Source organism: Pocillopora damicornis, chromosome 12 (assembly GCF_964200805.1).
Source record: "Pocillopora damicornis chromosome 12, jaPocDami1.2, whole genome shotgun sequence".
Lineage (NCBI taxonomy): Eukaryota > Metazoa > Cnidaria > Anthozoa > Scleractinia > Pocilloporidae > Pocillopora > Pocillopora damicornis.
In genome coordinates, this window is record NC_142681.1 from 14250213 (window position 1) to 14271087 (window position 20875).

The following is a 20875-nucleotide window of genomic DNA, read 5'->3' on the forward strand; positions in this document are numbered from 1 at the left end:
ACAATTGCCAGCTTGACAAGCTTGCTTCTCGTTTAATTCAGTATTGATGTCAACATTACCTGATTTCTCGAAATGCGGAGAAATTTCGTTTTCGGGGTGATGGCTTTTACGGCTAACGGTTAAAAGTTTGGCCATTTTACAAGTAACGGTTAACATCATACCACGAGTTGTTACCAGAAATGTTTAACAACTCGTTCCATAAATTTTTACTAGAAAATTGTTTAACTGCTAATTTTTTTGGCCGTTTTACGGCTCACGGTTAATCTTATTAAGATTAAGACCGTCTATCAAACACTGTTACTGCCAATTTGTGATTAGGAAGAATGAAAACTGTGATTAAAAGTATTTAACAAAATTACTGAGAATAGGAACTGATCAATTATCAAATACGATCGAGAAAAAGATCAAAATGGTATGTTTTTTTTTCCTGAAGTCATTCATTATGTACGAGACGTGAACTAGTGATTCTCATTTCACGAAGTGTTAGTACAAATCATAAATATATCTCTAACCTTGCAGAAGATAGTGAGAGTTAAACTCCCCAGTTTTCATGCGACTTTCGAAAATTCAAAACGGAATTCGAATACTAATGGCGAATTAATGAGAGGAGGATCTGGAGGGCGAATCAACATTTACTCCGAAGATTTAAGTGTTCCATCTCAAACGAATGAATTTCGGTTTCGTACGTCACACTTTATAACCACTGATGGATTGAACATATGTATAAAATAACTTATTCCATTCTTTTTTCACAGGAAACGTTAGGCTTCTGTGTCCATCCATTTCGAAAATTAAAATTTCATTACAAGATCGATACCAATAGAACCAAAGCTTCTTTCTTTAAACGGTAAGTTTGCTGTGAGCGATAATCAACTTTTCATGAACTGATATGGAAAAACGATCAGCAGTTTACTTCGCAGTGAATCTATTTCGGTTTTGCACGTCACTTTTACTACTTCAAATCGACCATATTTGGTTCCCCATACGAAGTGTTCATTTCTTGTGAGTGACTACCGAGTCACACAACGCGTGACGCTTTCATGCATAGATACCGTTTGCTTTTTCTCTAGATGTGAGCTTGGGCCGCCTCTGCTGACATCAGCATCATTTCTCTTCGTGAGCGCGCAGCGTCATGACTTATCTTCTTACTCGAGACTCTGGTGCTTAAACAGAGAAAAAAACGGATAACGGCGTTTAGAAAAATATGTACTGTAGAATTCGCCGCTAGACAAAAAAAAACAACAACAAAAAAAAGATTTGTGCTCGTATACCCGTCTATCGCGTCCTATTTAGGTGAAACTTTCAACAGTTAGTGGTCATATGATAAAATGTTTATTGACTTGACTGGGTTTGTATGTCACACTTTTATCCCTAATGATGTAATTGAACATGAAAAATGAGAAGTGTTATTCTATTTTTCATGGGGAACGACAAGCTTAAGTGTTGATTCTTTTAAAGCTTTCATCTACATCACAAGATTGATCACAGTACAACCTAAGTTTCTTTCTTTAAACGGTAACCTATCTTTGCGTGACAATCGACTTATTGTCTTCGTGACCTTTTAATTTTCTAGCGGGTGTGATTTGCATGATCGAAGCCAGAATTGCTAAAAAAAACTGAGTGACTGTATTTCGGTTGAGCTCGTCACAATTTTCTGACTAATGACGGATTTTAGGTCCAAAAATGAAACATCTTCCTCTGTTTATAACATGTTCAACTCTCGTAACTTAGCACCAAGTCACACAACGCGTGACGCTTTCATGAATTAATCGTTTGCGTTTCCTCGAGATGTCAGCTTGGGCCGCCACTGCTGACATCGGTGAAAGACATTCTGCATTATAACTATGCCTTAATATAGGATTGAATTTAGTTTTTGATCACGTGATTGTGGAAACCATCAGTTTCTCAAACTAAACAATGCCGAACAATCTTAGTTATAATGAGGTTGAAATATATTGTATGAAACCATAACGGTTTGAAGAAAGCGATTTTACGGTGAGGATATGAAGCATCCGTTCAACGCAAAAGTACGCTTATACTCTGTATGCAATAACAGTGAATTTAAGAAAGTTTTAGTTTCTCTGAGAAAATTAAAACATCTCTCTTCATGAGTGCGCAGCGTCATGACTTATCTTCTTATGCGAGACTGGCGCTTAAACAGACAGAAAAAAGAAAGGGATTACGGCGTTTAGAAACATATGTACCGTAGAACCCGCCGCTAGTATCTAAAAACTTAAGCGAATAGTATCTCAACCATGAAACATTTGTGTACAAGTAGAAAACGGAGATTCAATCGAAGTCTACCGCAATCTTGGAATCGATCGTTAAACCCTCCTAAAAAGTATCAAGTTAATAGCTAGTGGAGATCGTAGCCACCGGAAAACCACGTAATGAAGCACTACGGATTTCCTATATCAACGTGGGACAGTCCAGTTTTACAATACTCAATAACCTTATTTTAGTTAATGAGGATAAATTATACTGTATAAAGCCACAGAGATTTGAAAAAGTTGCCGTAAAACCAATTTATTTCGCCGTGGTGACGATTCAATCGCGCCATCAACCGCTTTAACGAAGGGCTAACACTCGAAACGTGACGTATCGCAAACATAAAGATCAAAAAAGTAGGTACTGGGCTTTGCCATAAGTGCCTTACCTCTCTACAGTTACTAAATAACTAAAGCTGATAAAAACCGAGTGACTAGGAAAGATTTTCAATCGCACTTACCAAGATGTTGACAGTGTGGCTGATGCTTTCAAAATGAAACAACAAAAATAACGAATTACTTTTCCCAACCTTCCTAACTTCCGCTGTCACAGTGTTTTAGGTATCCAGATCACGTGTGTTTAGGTTATTCCCTTCCCCCCTCTGGGCTTATCGAAATAAAGGGAAAAGTTTTAAATTGCATACTTCTTGTGTGCCCGTATGTCCGTCTATCGCGTTCCATTTAGGTTGAAATTTTTAACAGTTAGTGGTCATATGATAAATGCTTATTGACCGAATTTGGTGGGGCCAGTGGGGAAAATATTAAGCTCAGGGTCATGAAGAAAGGACCTCGCTGCGCCCTTACCCCCCCATCAATAAGTACACAGTATTTTGGTTTCGTACGTCACACTTTTATCACTCATGATGTAATTGAACATGAAAAATGAAAAGTGTTATTCTTTTTTCAACAGGAAATGTCAGGTTTCAGTGTTTACCCCTTTGAAAGGTTTGATTTTCATCACAAGATCGACCATAGTACAACCTAAGTTTTTTTTTTTAACGCTAAGCTATCTTTGCGTGATAATGGACTCATTGTCTTCGTGAACTTTTCATTTTCTAGCAGGTGTGATTTGCATGAACAAAGCCAAAACTACTAAAAAAGCCAAGTGACTGTAATTCGGTTTTGCACGTCACACTTTTGTAACTAGTGATGGTTATAAAATAATTGAGATAGTTCTCACGCTCTCAATAGGCCAACTAGTTAGTTTAGATGAGAGTATGTAAACACAGCTTGTTGGGACGTCACACTTTTAATATTTACCGGCGCAATTTGAAAACATTTCAAACTCACAGTTTTCCCAATACTCGCAAAGTAATTTCAAGTATAAGTGATAAATATCGGAATTGGAGAAAAATGTGCTAAATTTGATCTGGGGTTTGGCTTCCGTCCCCCCTCCTCAGTGAGGAACAAGAAGGAAGAAAAAGAGGAACTAGCGCTTTGCCTGCCTTGATGATCATGAACTGTGCGGCCTCGTCGAGGGAGTTCAAGTAAAGACGACAAATATGCAACAAAATGCACAGTAAAAATCGAAATGTAAAGAAACAAGGAAACATTTTGGAAAAAAACATTTTGAAAAATCGTTCTACGCGCCCTACTTTCAAAGAAACCATAAAAACTATATATCACTGAAAAACTTATAAAGTATGGAACAAAAGTTTTAAAAAGTTTTTTTCCCCAGCAAATTTAGTTTCAGTGTTTTTTCTAAATAAAGAGTAAATGAAATGAAAGTTTGGAAATTTGACCGGATCTTGTTGACAGTAATCTCACAATTTCAAGGCAGTAACAAAACAGGTTTTTGTTACTGCCTTTGCTACATTACAAAAATGAAGAAGCCGTTTGTTAGTTACGGCTGAACGAAGACAAAAATCATGCTGCTTAGGTCTCTAAGGCAGGGTAATTAATTTATTTTTAAAAAATGACATTTAGTTGCCCTTTTGGTGTGCCCTGAGCAGACGCCGGTCCCTCGTAAAAATACTGAGTTATTAAGTCGATTTTGAAATAAACGCAGGGGTCACATAATCGAAAGAACTCGGTGACACAGATTGCAAAATGAGAAACTTTATAAAGCGAGACTACATTTTTCAAAATAAACAAACAGTGACGTGGCTTGATCAAATTTCCTGAACTTAAGAGTCATCAGATATATTGACAACTGACATATTTAAACGTTAAGTCAAGTACATGCGTTTTCAAAGTGGGGAAACTTTGCATCGATATTGGTTGAAAGCGAAGGTAGTTGATTAATTTATCTTACTTGACCAATACTGTTCCAATGCTGGACTCATGCTTAAAGACCAGCGGTTATGTGTTATAAGTAGGTCCAAAATTAACGACCAATTGCCTAAATTTAGATAGATTTTGCCTTTTAGATATTTCTCAGATATCATTGGCTAATTTTCAGCTGGTTAAGATGCCACTTTTTTACCTATATATTTCTACCCTTCTTTAACTTCATTCGCTTGCAGTTTATCACTTCCCTTTATCGGAATAGTAGTTGAGATCTCCGTGCTCATCTGATTAAGTTAACAAATTCTTCCAGCTTTTTCATGATTCAATTTTGATCTCTTCAGATTCACCGTAAAAGGAAATATCTCATTCAGAAAGCAACTGGTTTCCTTGGTTTCCCATCCTGTTATCACTGAAAACTTTCCACTTGAATATTCTCTTCGCATATCTTTTTTTTTCCTCTAATTGCCGCTTCCTTTCTCTGTTAGCTTGTTAGCTTGTTTTGAAGCCAAAACAAAGGTAAAAATACAAAATATACCACCGACAGATATTGGCTACGTAAGTAATTAGAAAAAAGGCTATAAAAAGGACAATTACAAAAATGCACGGTCATTCAAGGCTTCTGTTCCTCAGTGAAGGCGAGGCCGATCTTTGACGAAGAAAATGGCTGTTGTACAGTTGTGTATTTTAGCGCTGTTTGTGGCTTCCACAAAAAGTAGCAGTATGTATAACATGTACTCTAACATGATCATACTCGATGACAAAGGAAATTACAATGTTTCCTACAACTACTATGAGTTCGCAGACAGACTGGAGTTTATGGTGCAAGTAAGAACCACAGGTTGAGTTGGTTTCGGTGTTGCTGGAGTAGCACCAAATAATATCAGTAACTATGATGTGGCAATATGGGGTGTGAAAGATGACGGAACAAGCTATCTGCAGGTAGGTCGGAATAACAAAATGTAAACTATCTAATATCAAAAGAAAAAAACGCGGGCTCGACACATGTTACGATTTTTGTCTGATTTCTTTCATTTAAGTTAAGACGCTAAATTCTGATCGCGAAAATGTGTAAAATAAAAGTGAAAATTTAACTTACAAAGTATAGTGGAGATATGGACGCAAGTCTCTAAATTTAGAGAGAAATGGCATGTTTATTGTTTATGTAAAACATTTGGTATTAGTATACTCAAATATTAATATTGTTGCTTCACAAATTTCGTCTTTTATCAGTGGCGTTTCATCCGCTTTTATTTTTTTAGCTTAAGCCTCGTTTTAGTCAAATTCAGTTGAAAAGAAATTAAAGCCGGGTATATACCGTTTCTGTTAAGGAAACATGATTTTTTTTAAGGATAGAAAAATGGAACATGAAATTCTAATTTTGCGTGTGTCGAATGACGTAACATATTCAAATGACCATGATTCAGTAAAATCGCTTCAGGCATTGAGTATTCATCAAGACACATCTGCTGTAAATGTAGAAGTCAACTCCCTACCCGCGGAACACTATAACATGAGTCTACTTAAATATTACGCACCATAAGTCTCTGGAATATCAGTTCCATGAAAAAGATCTGTCGCACTCAGAAACCTTTAAGTAATGGCTCAAGTGAAGTGTATTGGGGAAGGCCTGTAATTGTGAATATAAGGTAACTTTCCTAGTAACTAGTATCAGGCAAACAGGAAAACATCATGAACGTCAAGATCTGATGAGAGGGCTTACTCTGATCTTTTGGGCGGGTACTCAAGTACTCTTAGCGCATACCAAATCTTGTTAAGGAGCCATTTTAAGACCCTTGCTATTCTGGACTTAACTCCTCAACTTATTTTTATATCTTAGACTACCAATGAACCAGAAACTCCAGTCTATATCTATGATCTGTTTCTCTTATCTGCTCAAAAGGTACGTTACAGTTCATAAAAGAAAATTATAATACGTTTCTTTGAGAGCACGCGGTGTCATAGACTGACTTATCTTCTTGCGCCAGACAGTGGCGTTTTAACAGAAAAACAAACGTAGTTAATGACCAATGCAAATTAAAGCAACTGCAAAACAAGAGACTGTAATGTGAAGTTTTATATGAAATAATTCATATTTGTACTGCGGTTGTAGATGAAAGTGAAATGTGATCATCGCAGTAAATTTTCCAATTTAAGCAATTGGAAAGAAGAAGCCTGAAAAAAATCAGGGCTTCAACGGGATTCGAACCCGTGACCTCCGCGATACCGGTGCGATACCGGCTTCTTCTTTCCAATTGCTTAAATTGGAAAATTTACTGCGATGATCACATTTCACTTTCATCTACAACCGCAGTACAAATATGAATTATTTCATATAAAACTTCACATCATTTCACTGCACGGGAAGATATGAACTCAATAAATTGACCTCGCTCCCAATGTGTGGCTTCATAGCTCAGTTGGTAGAGCATCGCACCGGTATCGCGGAGGTCACGGGTTCGAATCCCGTTGAAGCCCTGATTTTTTTCAGGCTTCTTCTTTCCAATTGCTTAAATTGGAAAATTTACTGCGATGATCACATTTCACTTTCATCTACAACCGCAGTACAAATATGAATTATTTCATATAAAACTTCACATCATTTCACTGCACGGGAAGATATGAACTCAATAAATTGACCTCGCTCCCAATGTGTGGCTTCATAGCTCAGTTGGTAGAGCATCGCACCGGTATCGCGGAGGTCACGGGTTCGAATCCCGTTGAAGCCCTGATTTTTTTCAGGCTTCTTCTTTCCAATTGCTTAAATTGGAAAATTTACTGCGATGATCACATTTCACTTTCAAGAGACTGTAATGTCAAGAATTTCCTGGGATATCAGCGAGGAAAGTTCACAATATAAATTTTGACGTTTTTGATCTGGTTATCGATGGCGTGATTGTATTGATAAGGATAAAATACAGAGTATAAAGCCACAAACGTTTCGAAAAGTTGCCTTACACCGAATACATTTAACTGTGGTGGCGACTCGTTCACAACTTGAATTAACCAGCCACCGGGTAACCCAAACATATTGACTGGCACTTGGATGTCACCCCATGTAATTGGCATGATTTCTCTTTGAAAATCTAGCACTGTTCTCCTACCAGGATGTAGAGGATCATTGTAATTGTACAGTATAGCCTTCCTCAAAATTGCTGTAACTGGAGCGATCAAAAGTTGGACACCAGTGGTAATATCAGTCATCAAGCCTCCACTGTAAGGGTCAGATAAGGGGTTACCCTCCCCATCCAGTTCCATAGAGTACTTCAAGACTTTAACAGTTTTTGAGAACTTTCCATCAACTTCAAGACACAAGAAGTATTCTACTTGGCAAACATGCTTCTCATTGGCATTATCCAGCAAAACCACGTGTTCTCCTTTTCTGTAAAGCATGCCTTGGGGTGTTTGATCTGGTTTCCACAAGTTTTTGAAAGAAAAGGCCGTGTCTAGAAAAACAGAATGCAAGGAAGAATCAGACATAATCAAGTCAATATCCTCTTGAGATAAATGCACTTCACTGGACAGCATTCCTCCAACCAAAACCCCCTCCTTAAAGCTACTTGCAGACTCTGGGTTAGTGGCAATCAGTTTCTTAATGTGTTTAGCAGCTTTCAAAGATTTTGCACACATCTTTTGAAGATCAACTTTGAAACTGGGCTCTTCTTGAGGTAGGATGGTAGCTCTCTATGGGCGGCCGTCACCACCAAAAATACAAGGATGTCAAATAGGTCAGCAAATACAAAGATGGTGTAAGGATCAGCTGCAGGATAACATAGCTAATAAAGGAATGGCATGGCCAAACTATAGACAGTCTAGTTTTCCTTCGTGAAACAGAACACCCTAAACATGAATAGTTTAGCCAAATGAGAAACGGTCTAGTAGCCCATGCTGAGTTGGAACATGAGATTGTGAAATGGACTAGCTTAATTACGAATAGCCTAGGGTAACGTCGAGTAACACAGCGTACGCACAAACGGTGTAGCGTTGCGTCAAATGGCTCAGCGTAATTTAGAATGGTACAGCGTACACACATATGGTGTAGCGCTGCGGGAAATGGCTCAGCGTAATGTCGAATGGTACAGCGTACATAAAAACAGTGTAGCGTTGTGTGAAATGGCTCAGCGTAATGTCGAATGGTACAGCGTACATACAAACAGTGTAGCGTTGCATGAAATGGCTTAGCGTCATGTCGAATGGTACAGCGTACATACAAACAGTGTAGCGTTGCGTGAAGTGGCTCAGCATAATGTCGAATGGCACAGCGTACACACAAATGGTGTAGCGTTGCGTGAAATGGCTCAGCGTAATGTAGAATGGTACAGCGTAGACACAAATAGTGTAGCGTTAGGTCGAATAGCTTTGCAAAACATCAGACGCTCTATCTTAACATTAAATTGCTTAGTATTACTTGAAATATTTCGATGTTGTGGCGAATCGTCGTGGTGTGACGTGAAGGCCATGCTATTCCTTTATTAGCTATGTTATCCTGCAGCTGATCCTTAAGCCATCTTTGTATTTGCTGATCTATACGACATCCTTGTATTTTTGGTGGTGACGGCCGCCAAGGCATCTCGCCGAAACCACCAAAAATACAAACCGCAAATGGAACAGCGATCTGCTGGGGGCATGACGTCATCAAATGTGAAGACAGACACGAAACCATTACATGGCGTAGTCGCTGTATGGAATAGTCTTCACTTCGCTTTGCCGTAAAACAGAGCCAATTCGGTAAGTTTCTCCTCTTTTTTCACTGCTGATTTTGCACTTATTCGTTGTCGTTCATGAAAGCGTCAATTAAAATAGCAACGAGACTGAATTCTACCACGGTTTGCTGGCCTCTTGGTTTACCACAGTTTGCACGCGTTGCTGGGCCTGAATATGTTTATAGTATTAAGTAGTGTTATGATGTGCATTAAATGTCAATCGTCGAGCTCTCTTTTCTTTCTCCGACTCACGCTCACTTTTCAATGAGAGTCCAACTTCAACGGCTCTTTGAACATTGGAGGAGTACGTGAGAAGTTGAATCTTGTGTGTGTTGATCTGTTTTGACATTTTTCGATTAAAGTGATATCGGAATGCTTTAATTGGTGTGCCGGATGATAAGAGTAAGCTAAGAGAAGACATATTTATTATTTTAAAGAGGTGTACATTATATTGCTTCGTTTATTAATTTTTTCCTGGGTGCAGTGATTGTAAAAGTAAATTCCATTTTTATTTTGTCGATCAAACGTAGATTACATGTCTAGACCGGAAACAGTTAAAGGGTTTTTTTCGCGTTCCAAAATAGTTTTTGCCAGAGTAATATTTTTTCTGAGTTGGTTTTGTGCGCATACATACTTATCTTCCCTGTGCTCTTTCCCATTCCGTAGTCATCACGTATTAAGGAAGGCTAGTGCGGACACCGTAATGCACGTAGTTGTACGTAATTGTCCAACTCTAGGTCGAGTTTTACCGTTCGATCTGTTACAGTCGCAACTTGCTGAATAAAAACTGGTTAAGAATATATGAAAGTCATATATTTGAACTGCGGATAAAGACGTGAATGAAAGTGATCCTCGCAGTAATGTGCACTACTTAGTGAAAATAAGGCCTGAAAAAAAAAATTCAGGCCTGTACGGGATTTGAACCCATGACCTCTGCGATACCGGTGCAGCGCTCTACCAACTGAGCTAACAAGCCAACTGGGAGCTGGTCATGAAGTTGGTTCTAACTAAACCCGTGAAGTGATGAATAAATGGTTAAGAATATATGAAAGTCATATATTTGAACTGCGGATAAAGACGTGAATGAAAGTGATCCTCGCAGTAATGTGCAGCTCAGGCCTTATTTTCACTATTGCCTAAGTTGTTGGCTTGTTAGCTCAGTTGGTAGAGCGCTGCACTGGTATCGCAGAGGTCATGGGTTCAAATCCCGTACAGGCCTGAATTTTTTTTTTTCAGGCCTTATTTTCACTACTGCCTAAGTAGTGCACATTACTGCGAGGATCACTTTCATTCACGAATAAAAACTATTGCATAATTCAGACAATTGACAGGACATCTTGCTGTTTCGTCGTTTGTTTCGGTAGACGTATTTATTTATATTTTTATTTATTTTTACATTTCTGTACCTCAACTATTAATTTTTGCGATTATTATTATTATTTTTATTATTATTATTGCTACAGACTGAGTTCAGTACACACAAGATATATTGACTAGAGTTGGACCATGGCGTCCAGGGCACACACAAAATCCAACTTCTCACGTACTTCCGCAATGTTCAAAAAACCGTTGAAGTTAAACTCCCTTTGAAAAGTAAGCGCGAGTCAGAAAAGAAAAGAAATGAGAGCTCGGCAATCGACATTTAATGCACATCATAACACTACGTAATACTATTAAAATTCAGGCTCACCAACACGTGCAAACTGTGGTAAACCGGGAGGCCAGTAAACCGTGGTAGAATCCAGTCTCGCTCTTTTAATTAACACTATCATGAACGACAACGAATAAATGCAATATCGGCAGTGAAAAAAAGAGGAGAAACTTACCGAATTGGCTCTGCTTTACGGCAAGGCGAAGTGAAGACTCTTCCACACAGCGACTATACTATGTAATGGTTTCACGCCAGTCTTCACATTCGATGACGTCATGCCCCCAGCAGATCTCTGTTCCATTTGCGGTTTGTGTTTTTGGTGGTTTCGGCGAGATGCCTTGGCGGCCGTCACCACCAAAAATACAAGGATGTCGTATAGATCAGCAAATACAAAGATGGCTTAAGGATCAGCTGCAGGATAGCATAGCTAATAAAGGAATGGCATGGCCTTCACGTCACACCACGACGATTCACCACAACATCGAAATATTTCAAGTAATACTAAGCAATTTAATGTTCAGATAGAGCGTCTGATGTTTTGCAAAGCTATTCGACCTAACGCTACACTATTTGTCTACGCTGTACCATTCTACATTACGCTGAGCCATTTCACGCAACGCTACACCAGTTGTGTGTACGCTGTACCATTCGACATTATGCTAAGCCACTTCACGCAACGCTACGCTGTATGCACGCTGTACCATTCGACATTATGCTTAGCCATTTCACGCAACGCTACGCTATTTGTATGTACGCTGTACCATTCGACATTACGCTGAGCCATTTCACACAACGCTACACTGTTTTTATGTACGCTGTACCATTCGACATTACGCTGAGCCATTTCGTAGCGCTACACCATTCTAAATTACGCTGAGCCATTTGACGCAACGCTACACCGTTTGTGCGTACGCTGTGCTACTCGACGTTACCCTGAGCCGTTTAACGCAACGCTACACTGTTTGAGTACTGTATTGCAAATGAGTGCTAAGCTATTTGTAATTGAGCTAGTCCATTTCACAATCTCATGTTCCAACTCAACATGGGCTACCAGACCGTTTCTCATCTGGCTAAACTATTCATGTTCAGGGTGTTCTGTTTCACGAAGGAAAACTAGACTGTCTATAATATGGCCATGCCATTCCTTTATTAGCTATGCTATCCTGCAGCTGATCCTTATACCGTCTTTGTATTTGCTGATCTATTAGACATCCTTGTATTTTTGGTGGTGACGGCCGCCCATAGCTCTCACAACTTTAAGCAATTCTCTGAAGGATTCACGTTTGGCAAATGAACATTCTATGTTCTTGAAATTGCTTGAGATGCCCACATATCGCCTTACAGCTCTTTCATAGGGATAACACCAATAGTTGTCAGGATGAGAAAATCGATAAGCATCTTCTGAAATATGCTGGAGATTGTGGACAGTAATCTTACAGGCAGTCAGTCCTCGTTGCTCCTTCAGTAAGAATGATAAAACGCTTTGCCAAGTGCTCGAACAATTGTAAGTCATCATGAGACCACATATTACGATGGTTGAAGATAAGTTCTGTCATTCTCACTGTGAGTTGCCACAAATGGTAGTCTAATGGTTCTAGCAAGCCAGCCAAAAGCACTTCTGAGGCAGGGTAGGAAAACTTCTGGAACTCTTCAGTTTTCTAGTAGCCAAGACGGGATGATAATCCATGGGGAATCCTCCCATCTTTCAGCTCTGCAGTCCACGGGAACTTTGCTAGCCTTTCATCTGCCACTTTAGCATCAAGTTTTTCCTCAGCGATCATGTCTTTAAGTAAATTCCCCACAATGTTTAAAGGAAGATTGTGCATGACATCAAATACTGTGTCCTTTATAACATCAAATACATACAGTTTGTGGAGTCGATGCAGTATGCTAAGTCCTGTGTAACCTGACTCTCTACTTAACCTTTCACGAACAGTGGGGCGATCTTCATCAGCTACCTCTTTCATTTTTGCAAGTTCAGCTGCAAGTTTCCGTTCTTCACATGGGAATCTAGCATGGAGACGGTTTTTTCCATAATAGTAATGGGTTCCACCCATTGGATTAATGGTTCCTTTAACTTTATCTCTTCTGCAAGCTAGGATTCCACCTTTGATGAACTTGCCAACTTCACATTGAGCAGGATAATCTCCAGTCCAAAGTAGAAGCAAAACACGGACCACAATGTTGCCAGCTGGCAGGTGAGGAAAGTCACCCACATACTCCACTTCATAGCCATCAATAAATATGTTCTCAATCTCTGAAATGAGAGGCTCAAGGAATGGATCTAGGGCATTAGGTCGCTTCTTTGGCAACATGTGACTCGGCACAAAGCTAACAACATACACCTCATCAGTTGCATTCCTATCTTTTTTGTACATATTTGCAATGGTAACTTCTAGTGCTCCACAACTATGCTGACCTGGTGATCCAAATGGCTGCCAACCATCCCAGTGACCTATAAGTGCAATATTGCGAGGCTCACCCCAAGCAGATTTTGGTTGATGGTCTGTTCTTTCCCCACACTCTTCACACTGTATTGGGTAAACACCATCTCTTTCAGGGAATGCTTCAATTTGCTCAACTGTGATGACATTACCACAACAGTGACATCTGTATGACAAAACCCATTCTTTGTCTGGGTTCCAGAACCAAGACAGTTCATTGAAACGACTACCATCCCAAACTTCGCACAACTCAAAGTTTGGACCAATTCCACTGATCCATGCTTCTCTATTAACCCAATGGGCCAGCATCTTTTCACACATACTAGGGTCTGAGAACCATGTTTTTATCTTCTGAGAAAGCCCAAGGTAGTAGTATTTTATGTTTCCACTCTTTCCACAATGTCTACAAGTAGCACTGGGAGAATCTATAACATCCCAATGACAAGGATGACTTTGATCAAGGCAGATTTTGAACTCTTTAGGTTCCTTATAACCACATTCCTTAAGAAGTTTTTCAGTTTCTCTCCAATTTTTTGGCCAGTAAGCTGTGAGACTTTGGTTACTGTGACAAAACAAGTCTTTAGCAAAAACCAATACTTCTTCAAAGTCATTTAATGTTCCTTGCATTTGGTTTACCAACATAAGTGCTCTGCATATGGCACATACAATTTTTTTCTTAAGTCTTAGCTCTCCTGAATTTTCCTCTAGTTCTGGTTGTTGGTCTGGTGATAATGATTCACAATCTCCACCGCTGGAGTCCCGCAACCAATCCTGATGAACACTAGTACTATTACCATTATCTTCATTATCAAAGTCAGCTTCAGCTGATGAACTACGAATTAAATCAATTAAATATAAAAATCATTCTTCATCCTAGAATTGATTTTCATGAACAATGCAAATGAAATAAGTACATGTCATACACATGCAGATCGTTTACAATTGGAACGATTCATAATAGTGTTGGGTTTGCGCCTAAACTTAAACTTTTTTTAGTTCAGCAATGCTTAGTATAAACTCAATTAAGAAGATTTAAGGCGAAAATTCGCTTGTTTAAGGTGATGATCGATTGACAGAACTAAAGTAAATCCCAAGGTGATTTCGGTTTCTCCGTGTGGGATTGATCAGAAAGCTTCCAAGAGGTCACGGATTTACTTACTAACTAGAACATAGTGCTGTTAATCGTTTTCTTGTTACTCTGTTCTGTGTTAATGCGTTCCTCTGTTTAGAAACACCCACATCATAGAGTGAAGCTCAAGTAAAGGCCTCTGCAGCCACTTGTTGATCTTTTACCGAGGAAAACTAAAAAAAAACGCTTACCGATCTAGATTAAGAACGGGTTCGGCCAGTTCTAAGGAATTTTGCCAGTGCCAATGTCTGTACTCCACCGAAGACGAAACAGGTTTCCCATTACAGTAAATACACGGGCAATGAACGTGAGCGTAGGAAAGGTCGCTGCACTGACATCTAACGATTTCCCTTCGACTCCAGCTTCTTTTCATGGTACAAAGCAATAAGGATATTCAAAAACTAAGTAATGAAACACTTCATCACTATTCCATACTTACTAAACTGGTAAAGGCATGCTTTGACCTTCCTACTTCAAGAGATTAAGGACTGGGGCAAGTCACGAGTTAGTCCAGATTTAGACACAGTAACCATCAATGCCTTTCGGGCGCTCTACTTATTTCCATTGTATTTCTCTTTGCTCCTTTTCACTTTCCCGCCGCCTACGGATGCTTTTACGCTAGAATATCGCCGTAACCTAATAACATGGAGGAAGCTTCAAGGCAATTAACAGAGTGGACGGTGGATGAGGTCTCCAAACGAGTTCGGGAGAAGTTTAACGACGATGTTGCTAAAAAGTTCGAAGGTAAGTTGTACATATGTAGCAAATCCATATTAAAATTGTAAATTCGTTCGATCGTGAACTGTTAGTGTTCTTTGGTCCGACTTTGGAAACGTTTTGTTGCTCCTTTTTGATGCGATTAAAATCATCTTTAAATGTCCCAAAACTGAGGAAAGTTTGCTGAGATTCATTTGGTATACATGCAATCCGGACTTACATTTCACCAATTACCTGCATGCTACTATGTCTGAGTGTAAATTTGAAACGACACTTCGTTTCTTTCGTTCCCATTTTGCCTTTACGTTTTGTAACAATGATTAATGGTTTCTTCGGTTTTTCTTCCTTCAATACAGAACAGAAAATTGACGGCAATGCACTCAAACTTTTGGCGAGAGAAGGGAACACAACGCAGTATGCTGCATGCGGATTGACTACAGTCGGTGATCAGATGCACCTGAAAGAAATGATATCAGGGTTAACTTTACCTCTGGTACCGGTGTTGAGCAGGCATCGTAAAAAGCCCACAATTACAGAAATCAAAACATTGACAGAATTAAATCAAAGAATTTATAAAGCAAAGTAAGTAAACCATATATTGTAATATATTTCTCGCCTGTTCGTAAGATTTCTCCGGCATACTTTTAGCATCTTGAATTCCACATCAAGTTTCCCCAACCTTGCCGCCATTTGTAAGACGCATGCGTAGTAAGCTTCTAGACTCGTATTATGGCTTTAGACAAAATTAGTAAAATTAACGTGTTTTATTAATTAACATACGAGCCACAAGAAATAGGTAATGCTCCAACAGAATTTAAATTTTAACCTGAATGGAAATCATTGAAGACAAAGTGAATGTGAAAGGCATAGCTGCTGATAAACCACAAAAAGCACACTACTGATAAGACCTCTAAGAGTTCAGTTTTTACTTTCAAAACTGCATTTATTTTTTTCCTGCAACTTATTGTATAGACACATCAGGATACACTTAGATTGGCACTTTCTTCTTACTTGTTTGTTATGTACCATTTTTGCTGATTTATTTTCAGAAGAAAAGCTGTTACCAGTGCAGCATTGGAGAAGTGGCCTGGAAATGATCTTCCAGTATTTAGGAGTGATCCTGCTGCTACACAAGAACTTGCAAATTTGGTGTCTATATTGGAGGAGACCTGCAGTTTTGAACCAGCAGGGTTTAACAAGGAGGGCATCAAACAGCATGTATTAGATGTTTTGAATGAAAGAAGACGTAAAATTCGCAAAGGACATGACTACACACAGGTTTGTAGCTCCATCGTCATGAACTCAGTAATAAGGAATAAACTAGAATAGAGCCATGTAATATTTCAGTTTGTTGGATTTCTATTGGAAATATAAGCAGTGTCTTGTAAAACAATAATCCAGGTGTTTAAGATGGTATTTATGTGTTTCTTTACAGCCAGACAAACGTACCCTAAAAAAACTTAAAGTGAGTGGCAGTTCATCTGAAGCTGACAGTGACCTTGCAGTTCCTGGTGATGATGAAGCTGACACAGACATACTAAGTTCTTCAAATAACAGTACTTGTGATTCTCTCTCTGAAACTGAAGAGGGTATGTACCATCTGTACACTGAATATCTAATATTTATAAGGCTAAGCTCAAATTTGATTAATTTCAATCAAAAAGAGTTCGATGGGACCGGTGATAATCCATGTTTCATTACTTTCAGATTTGTCACTGCAAGGTGCCAAGATGATCATCACAGTTGTGTTCTCTGCAATCAGATATAGTGATGTAGCAAAGCAACAGTTGGTTTCTGCTGCAAAGAAATTCAGACTCTCCTGCAAATTTGCTTCCAAAGACAGCATGGCAATGGCACTGGCCAAGACCTTTCTGAAGGAGAACTTTGTTAAGGTAGACAGTGCAAACCTTCAAGATATCGACAGAGACAATGTTCAAAAGCTCAAGGTTTACTGACTTCTTTCTTCAAAAGCTCAAGGGTTACTGACTTCTTTCCTGATCATGTTTTGCAAATCATTTATTATATACCTTTATACTTGTTGAGCAAATGTTACTGTTTGAGCTACTTGATAAGTACAGTATGGTTTTTAATCTTTGTATTTTATGTAGCAATTATTAGTTGAAATTTTACATTACTGGTATGTAGAGTTTGATTTTTGGAAAAGTTCTATGAATTTTTTGCGTTGTGTTTTTCATGCTAAAAGTTCAATTTTCATCCTGCCTCATTCTTTTGTGTTGAAAGGAAAAAGTAAATTATTCTTAAACATTTACTTTGATTAGCCCCAGTAATCATAGTGTAGTCTGAATATGTATGTTGTGGTACACTGAACCTAAGGTCATTTAAATTACTAATATTCAAGTCAGTAGTAAAATAAGCCTTAGACTGCCAAAGAAGACCTTTTTCACATTTTTCATGTGTTGGTTTGTAATATGGGCAAAATGAAAAGGGACCCTAGAATGGAGGCAATCAATAACCAAGTGTTTAAAGTCCCAGTAAAACTTACCAGTATTATGTTTACAACCTTTTAACTATTGATGGTTTTTTACAATAAAACCAGTAATGTTAAGTGCCTCGATTCCCATCAATGGTTTTGGAGAGATTTATCCAAATTACCATCTCAAACCCATCAATGGTCTTTTTAAAAAAAACATCCATGAAGTTGGAGAAACATGAATGTATTTTAGGTGAAACTCATTATGTTTCTTGATTATTGACCGTTGACGGTTTCAGCTATTAAAACCATTCATGGGAAGTGTTCTGTTTTTCCATCGATGGCTTCAAAATGGGATTTGCTGAAATTACCATTCACAAAATCATCAATGTTTTTTTGGAAAAATTTCCTGTGTTTTGTACGACACAAACATTCATTAGTCTATGATTTGTTTACCGCTCGTTTTAGGAGATTTTAGAGTCACCTGCTGAGTGTTGGTTCACATACAAGCTCCCTGTGCAACAACTTCGGCTTTTGCAGCCACGAAATTAAAAAACTACTATTCCATAGATAAAACTAAAATAGTCACTTACCGCCATCGTACACTAACCTCCGTGCAGAGCTTCGCCAAACTAAAATGTACATCACGATGTACATCGTGACCCGAATAATTTTCGTTGTTCATGCTGTCTGCTAGATAAAAATCTCAGAATATTCTACAGATCTCTGTGTATATTTGCTTACTTCGACCTTATCTTTCAAGCATTCTATATGTCCATGTAAGTCTACATCCCCATCGCGTGTTACCGACGTTGAACTGCGTGACTCAAAGAATGAGCCAGCAATATTTTGACCAGTGGACTTCCTACAAGTTTGTCTAGGTAGGCCATGGGGAATTAATCTATTTAATACATATTATGTCCTATAATTTTACATACATACAGTAATATCCATAATAATTTCCCATACATGACGTACTTACGCAAATTTCCCTTGATGAAAACATCCGAGGACATAGCTAGTTGTTTTCATGGGTAAAGACAATAATTTTGAGAGAAAAGTGAGATGCAAAGGTCTGTATTTTTTTGTAGCCTATGGCAGCTGTACCATCTCTTGCAGTCTTCGTCTAAATTTTTCAAAGTCCCTTCTGATCTTGTGCCTTGTTCGGTCAGTTTCTGAAAGTAGATCATCGGTATCAACCTCTTCGTCCTTATTCATACTTACAGAGGTGGACCTCTGCAATAAACCAGCTTTTGACAGGGCAGATAGTCGGCTGAAGTATCAAGCGATCTGCTGCTCTATTAACCAGTCTGTCCTATACAACATTTCTAGCCGGTGTCGTCTCGTAAACTCCAAATTTGGGAAGCCACATTAGAGGCGATTGACATCTTACTAGTTTCCTCTCGTGTCCGGCACACTTCTAGGAAATACTTCTTTGCTTTTTGAGTTTTCCGAAGGGCCCATCCAAAGCGGTCCACCTGGCTAGTAAGGGGTTGTTCGTCAGAATTTTTGCCCGAGGTCCGACCTTGAACGTAGCCATCCCCTACAGATTGGTAAGCCTCCGTCTATTTCCTCTTGAGCTCATCAAAGGCGGATATTTTTTTCAGCTTCAATTTGTGTCTCTGCCTATGTTAAGGTGCCTTTGAAAGGCAGTAAATATGACTGTAACGTTTTGATACATCCTTCCTCTTGACAAGAATATCTCGCTCTCTTGCTCTGTCTGTGACTGATTGAGTAGTTCTCGCGATGGCCCGGGTTCAGAGATCTGTGCACGTTGCTGATAACCACCCGCTTCTACGATGAGTTTGCTGAAGGTTTCTAGTGTGAGGATTGAGAGCTTTTTCGACGCTCGCTCACTTATGTAGCATCACTATGAGGACGCAATACAATTGATACACATACACTACATAGGATCAATACCATCCGTTGGGCTGTTGTGGGAGGGCAAAATTTGTCTTTTTTTTTTTTGCGTGCGAATCAAGGGAAGACAAAGTTTTTATAACATTTGAGAAGAATTTCATGGTATTCAATAGGGTGGTTACCTCGCCGCTCGTTGGCAATTATCGTCGGCCAGAGTCAAGACTTGCCAACCAGTGACCTCGCCCTCGAGTAAATTAATTTTCCAAATGTACTTGCGTTCGACATTAGAAGAACGCAACCCATAGTCCTATGGTGCTCAGTTGGGATTCCTGTGTTACTCAAGGCTGATCTTATGTGGTACTCATTTTCGTCGTCCGTTTGCATTTTCAACGCCATCTTGAATAGTCTATCTCATTTTGTCCATGTCACATTCCGATGCGCAAATGGCAATCGCTCACCTTGTGCCGAGTAGTTTAACTGGAAGAAGAGTAAAAGCGGTAATTTCTCCCGTTTGAAGTAAGCTTAACTGTTTTTCAGACTTTTATAGCTAACTTTTATCCATTATCCAAGCCTGAGGGAAGTTTGCATCACTTCTGGAACATTAGGAAAACTATTTCAAACGAGTTGTGTTCTTTCGGGAACAATAAAGCATTTCACGCCGATCTTTCCTTGGTGGCCATGTCACAGCAAAGTCACAGGCGGCCAAGTTGAGTGGCGGTTTTTGCGGGCAATAAAGTCTTGTTCAGCTCCTAACATCATCGGCCTCTTTACTGTACAATATTTTCCACTTAGCCTTCAACTCCTCTGCAGACGTTTCCCTCTGGTTTAAACTTATTTACCTCAAACCGCGTAATAGGTACCCAACCATTCGTTCCCTGTTTCGCATAAGACCTGCGTTAGCACGAAAACCAAAGAAAACCTTCAATCTCCACCACGAACGTACTTGATAATCAACGACTAAGACCAGTAATGAATGTGGCGAGCGTGAGGAAATGCACATTTTCACTGCTGTGATCAAAGCACAATGATGTATCGTAATTAATACGTACGGTATCAAACCAGTGACTATGACAGGGTGAGCCTTAAGAGGCGATCTCTGTAAGAGCGGTCCAGGGCATTTCGCATCGGAATAAAGTTTTCCCTCAAACTTTGCCCAATAATCTACCTTTGGTAGCGAGTAAATAAAACCACATTAGTTTCTAATAATACGTTAAAATAAAATTTTTAGAGCTCTCAATAGTCAAAGCTGCAAAAGGCCCTTTTTTGACCGCTTGCGACGTCGAAAATTTCAAAAGTTAAAAAGCCCGGTCCTCGTATCACACCGCATGCAGCAAAAGATCTTTTGTATTCTTAGACTGTGCGATATGTAAGGTGTATAAAAAGCATTTCAATTTTTATATTCGTTTATTCAGAGGTTCGTCATGATTTATTTAATAACACATGTTAG

General features: G+C 39.0%; 1 protein-coding gene and 1 pseudogene across 2 annotated transcripts; one reads left to right on the forward strand and one right to left on the reverse strand.

The window, feature by feature from the left end:
• Window positions 1-12051: 12051 nt before the first annotated feature.
• Window positions 12052-14793, reverse strand: LOC149036645 (uncharacterized; annotated as a pseudogene). Its single transcript, XR_016181445.1, has 2 exons — window positions 14612-14793; window positions 12052-14123 (listed from the first exon to the last, which is right to left on the reverse strand). The product of XR_016181445.1 is annotated as an uncharacterized LOC149036645 (transcript).
• On the forward strand, window positions 14580-17615 carry LOC113668033 (uncharacterized). The gene is made up of 5 exons (XM_089189450.1): window positions 14580-15164; window positions 15494-15719; window positions 16187-16415; window positions 16573-16726; window positions 16845-17615. Exons 1-5 carry the CDS (start codon window positions 15065-15067, stop codon window positions 17090-17092), a joined length of 957 nt encoding a protein of 318 aa, XP_089045576.1. The 5' UTR covers window positions 14580-15064; the 3' UTR covers window positions 17093-17615.
• The last annotated feature ends 3260 nt before the right edge of the window (window positions 17616-20875 follow it).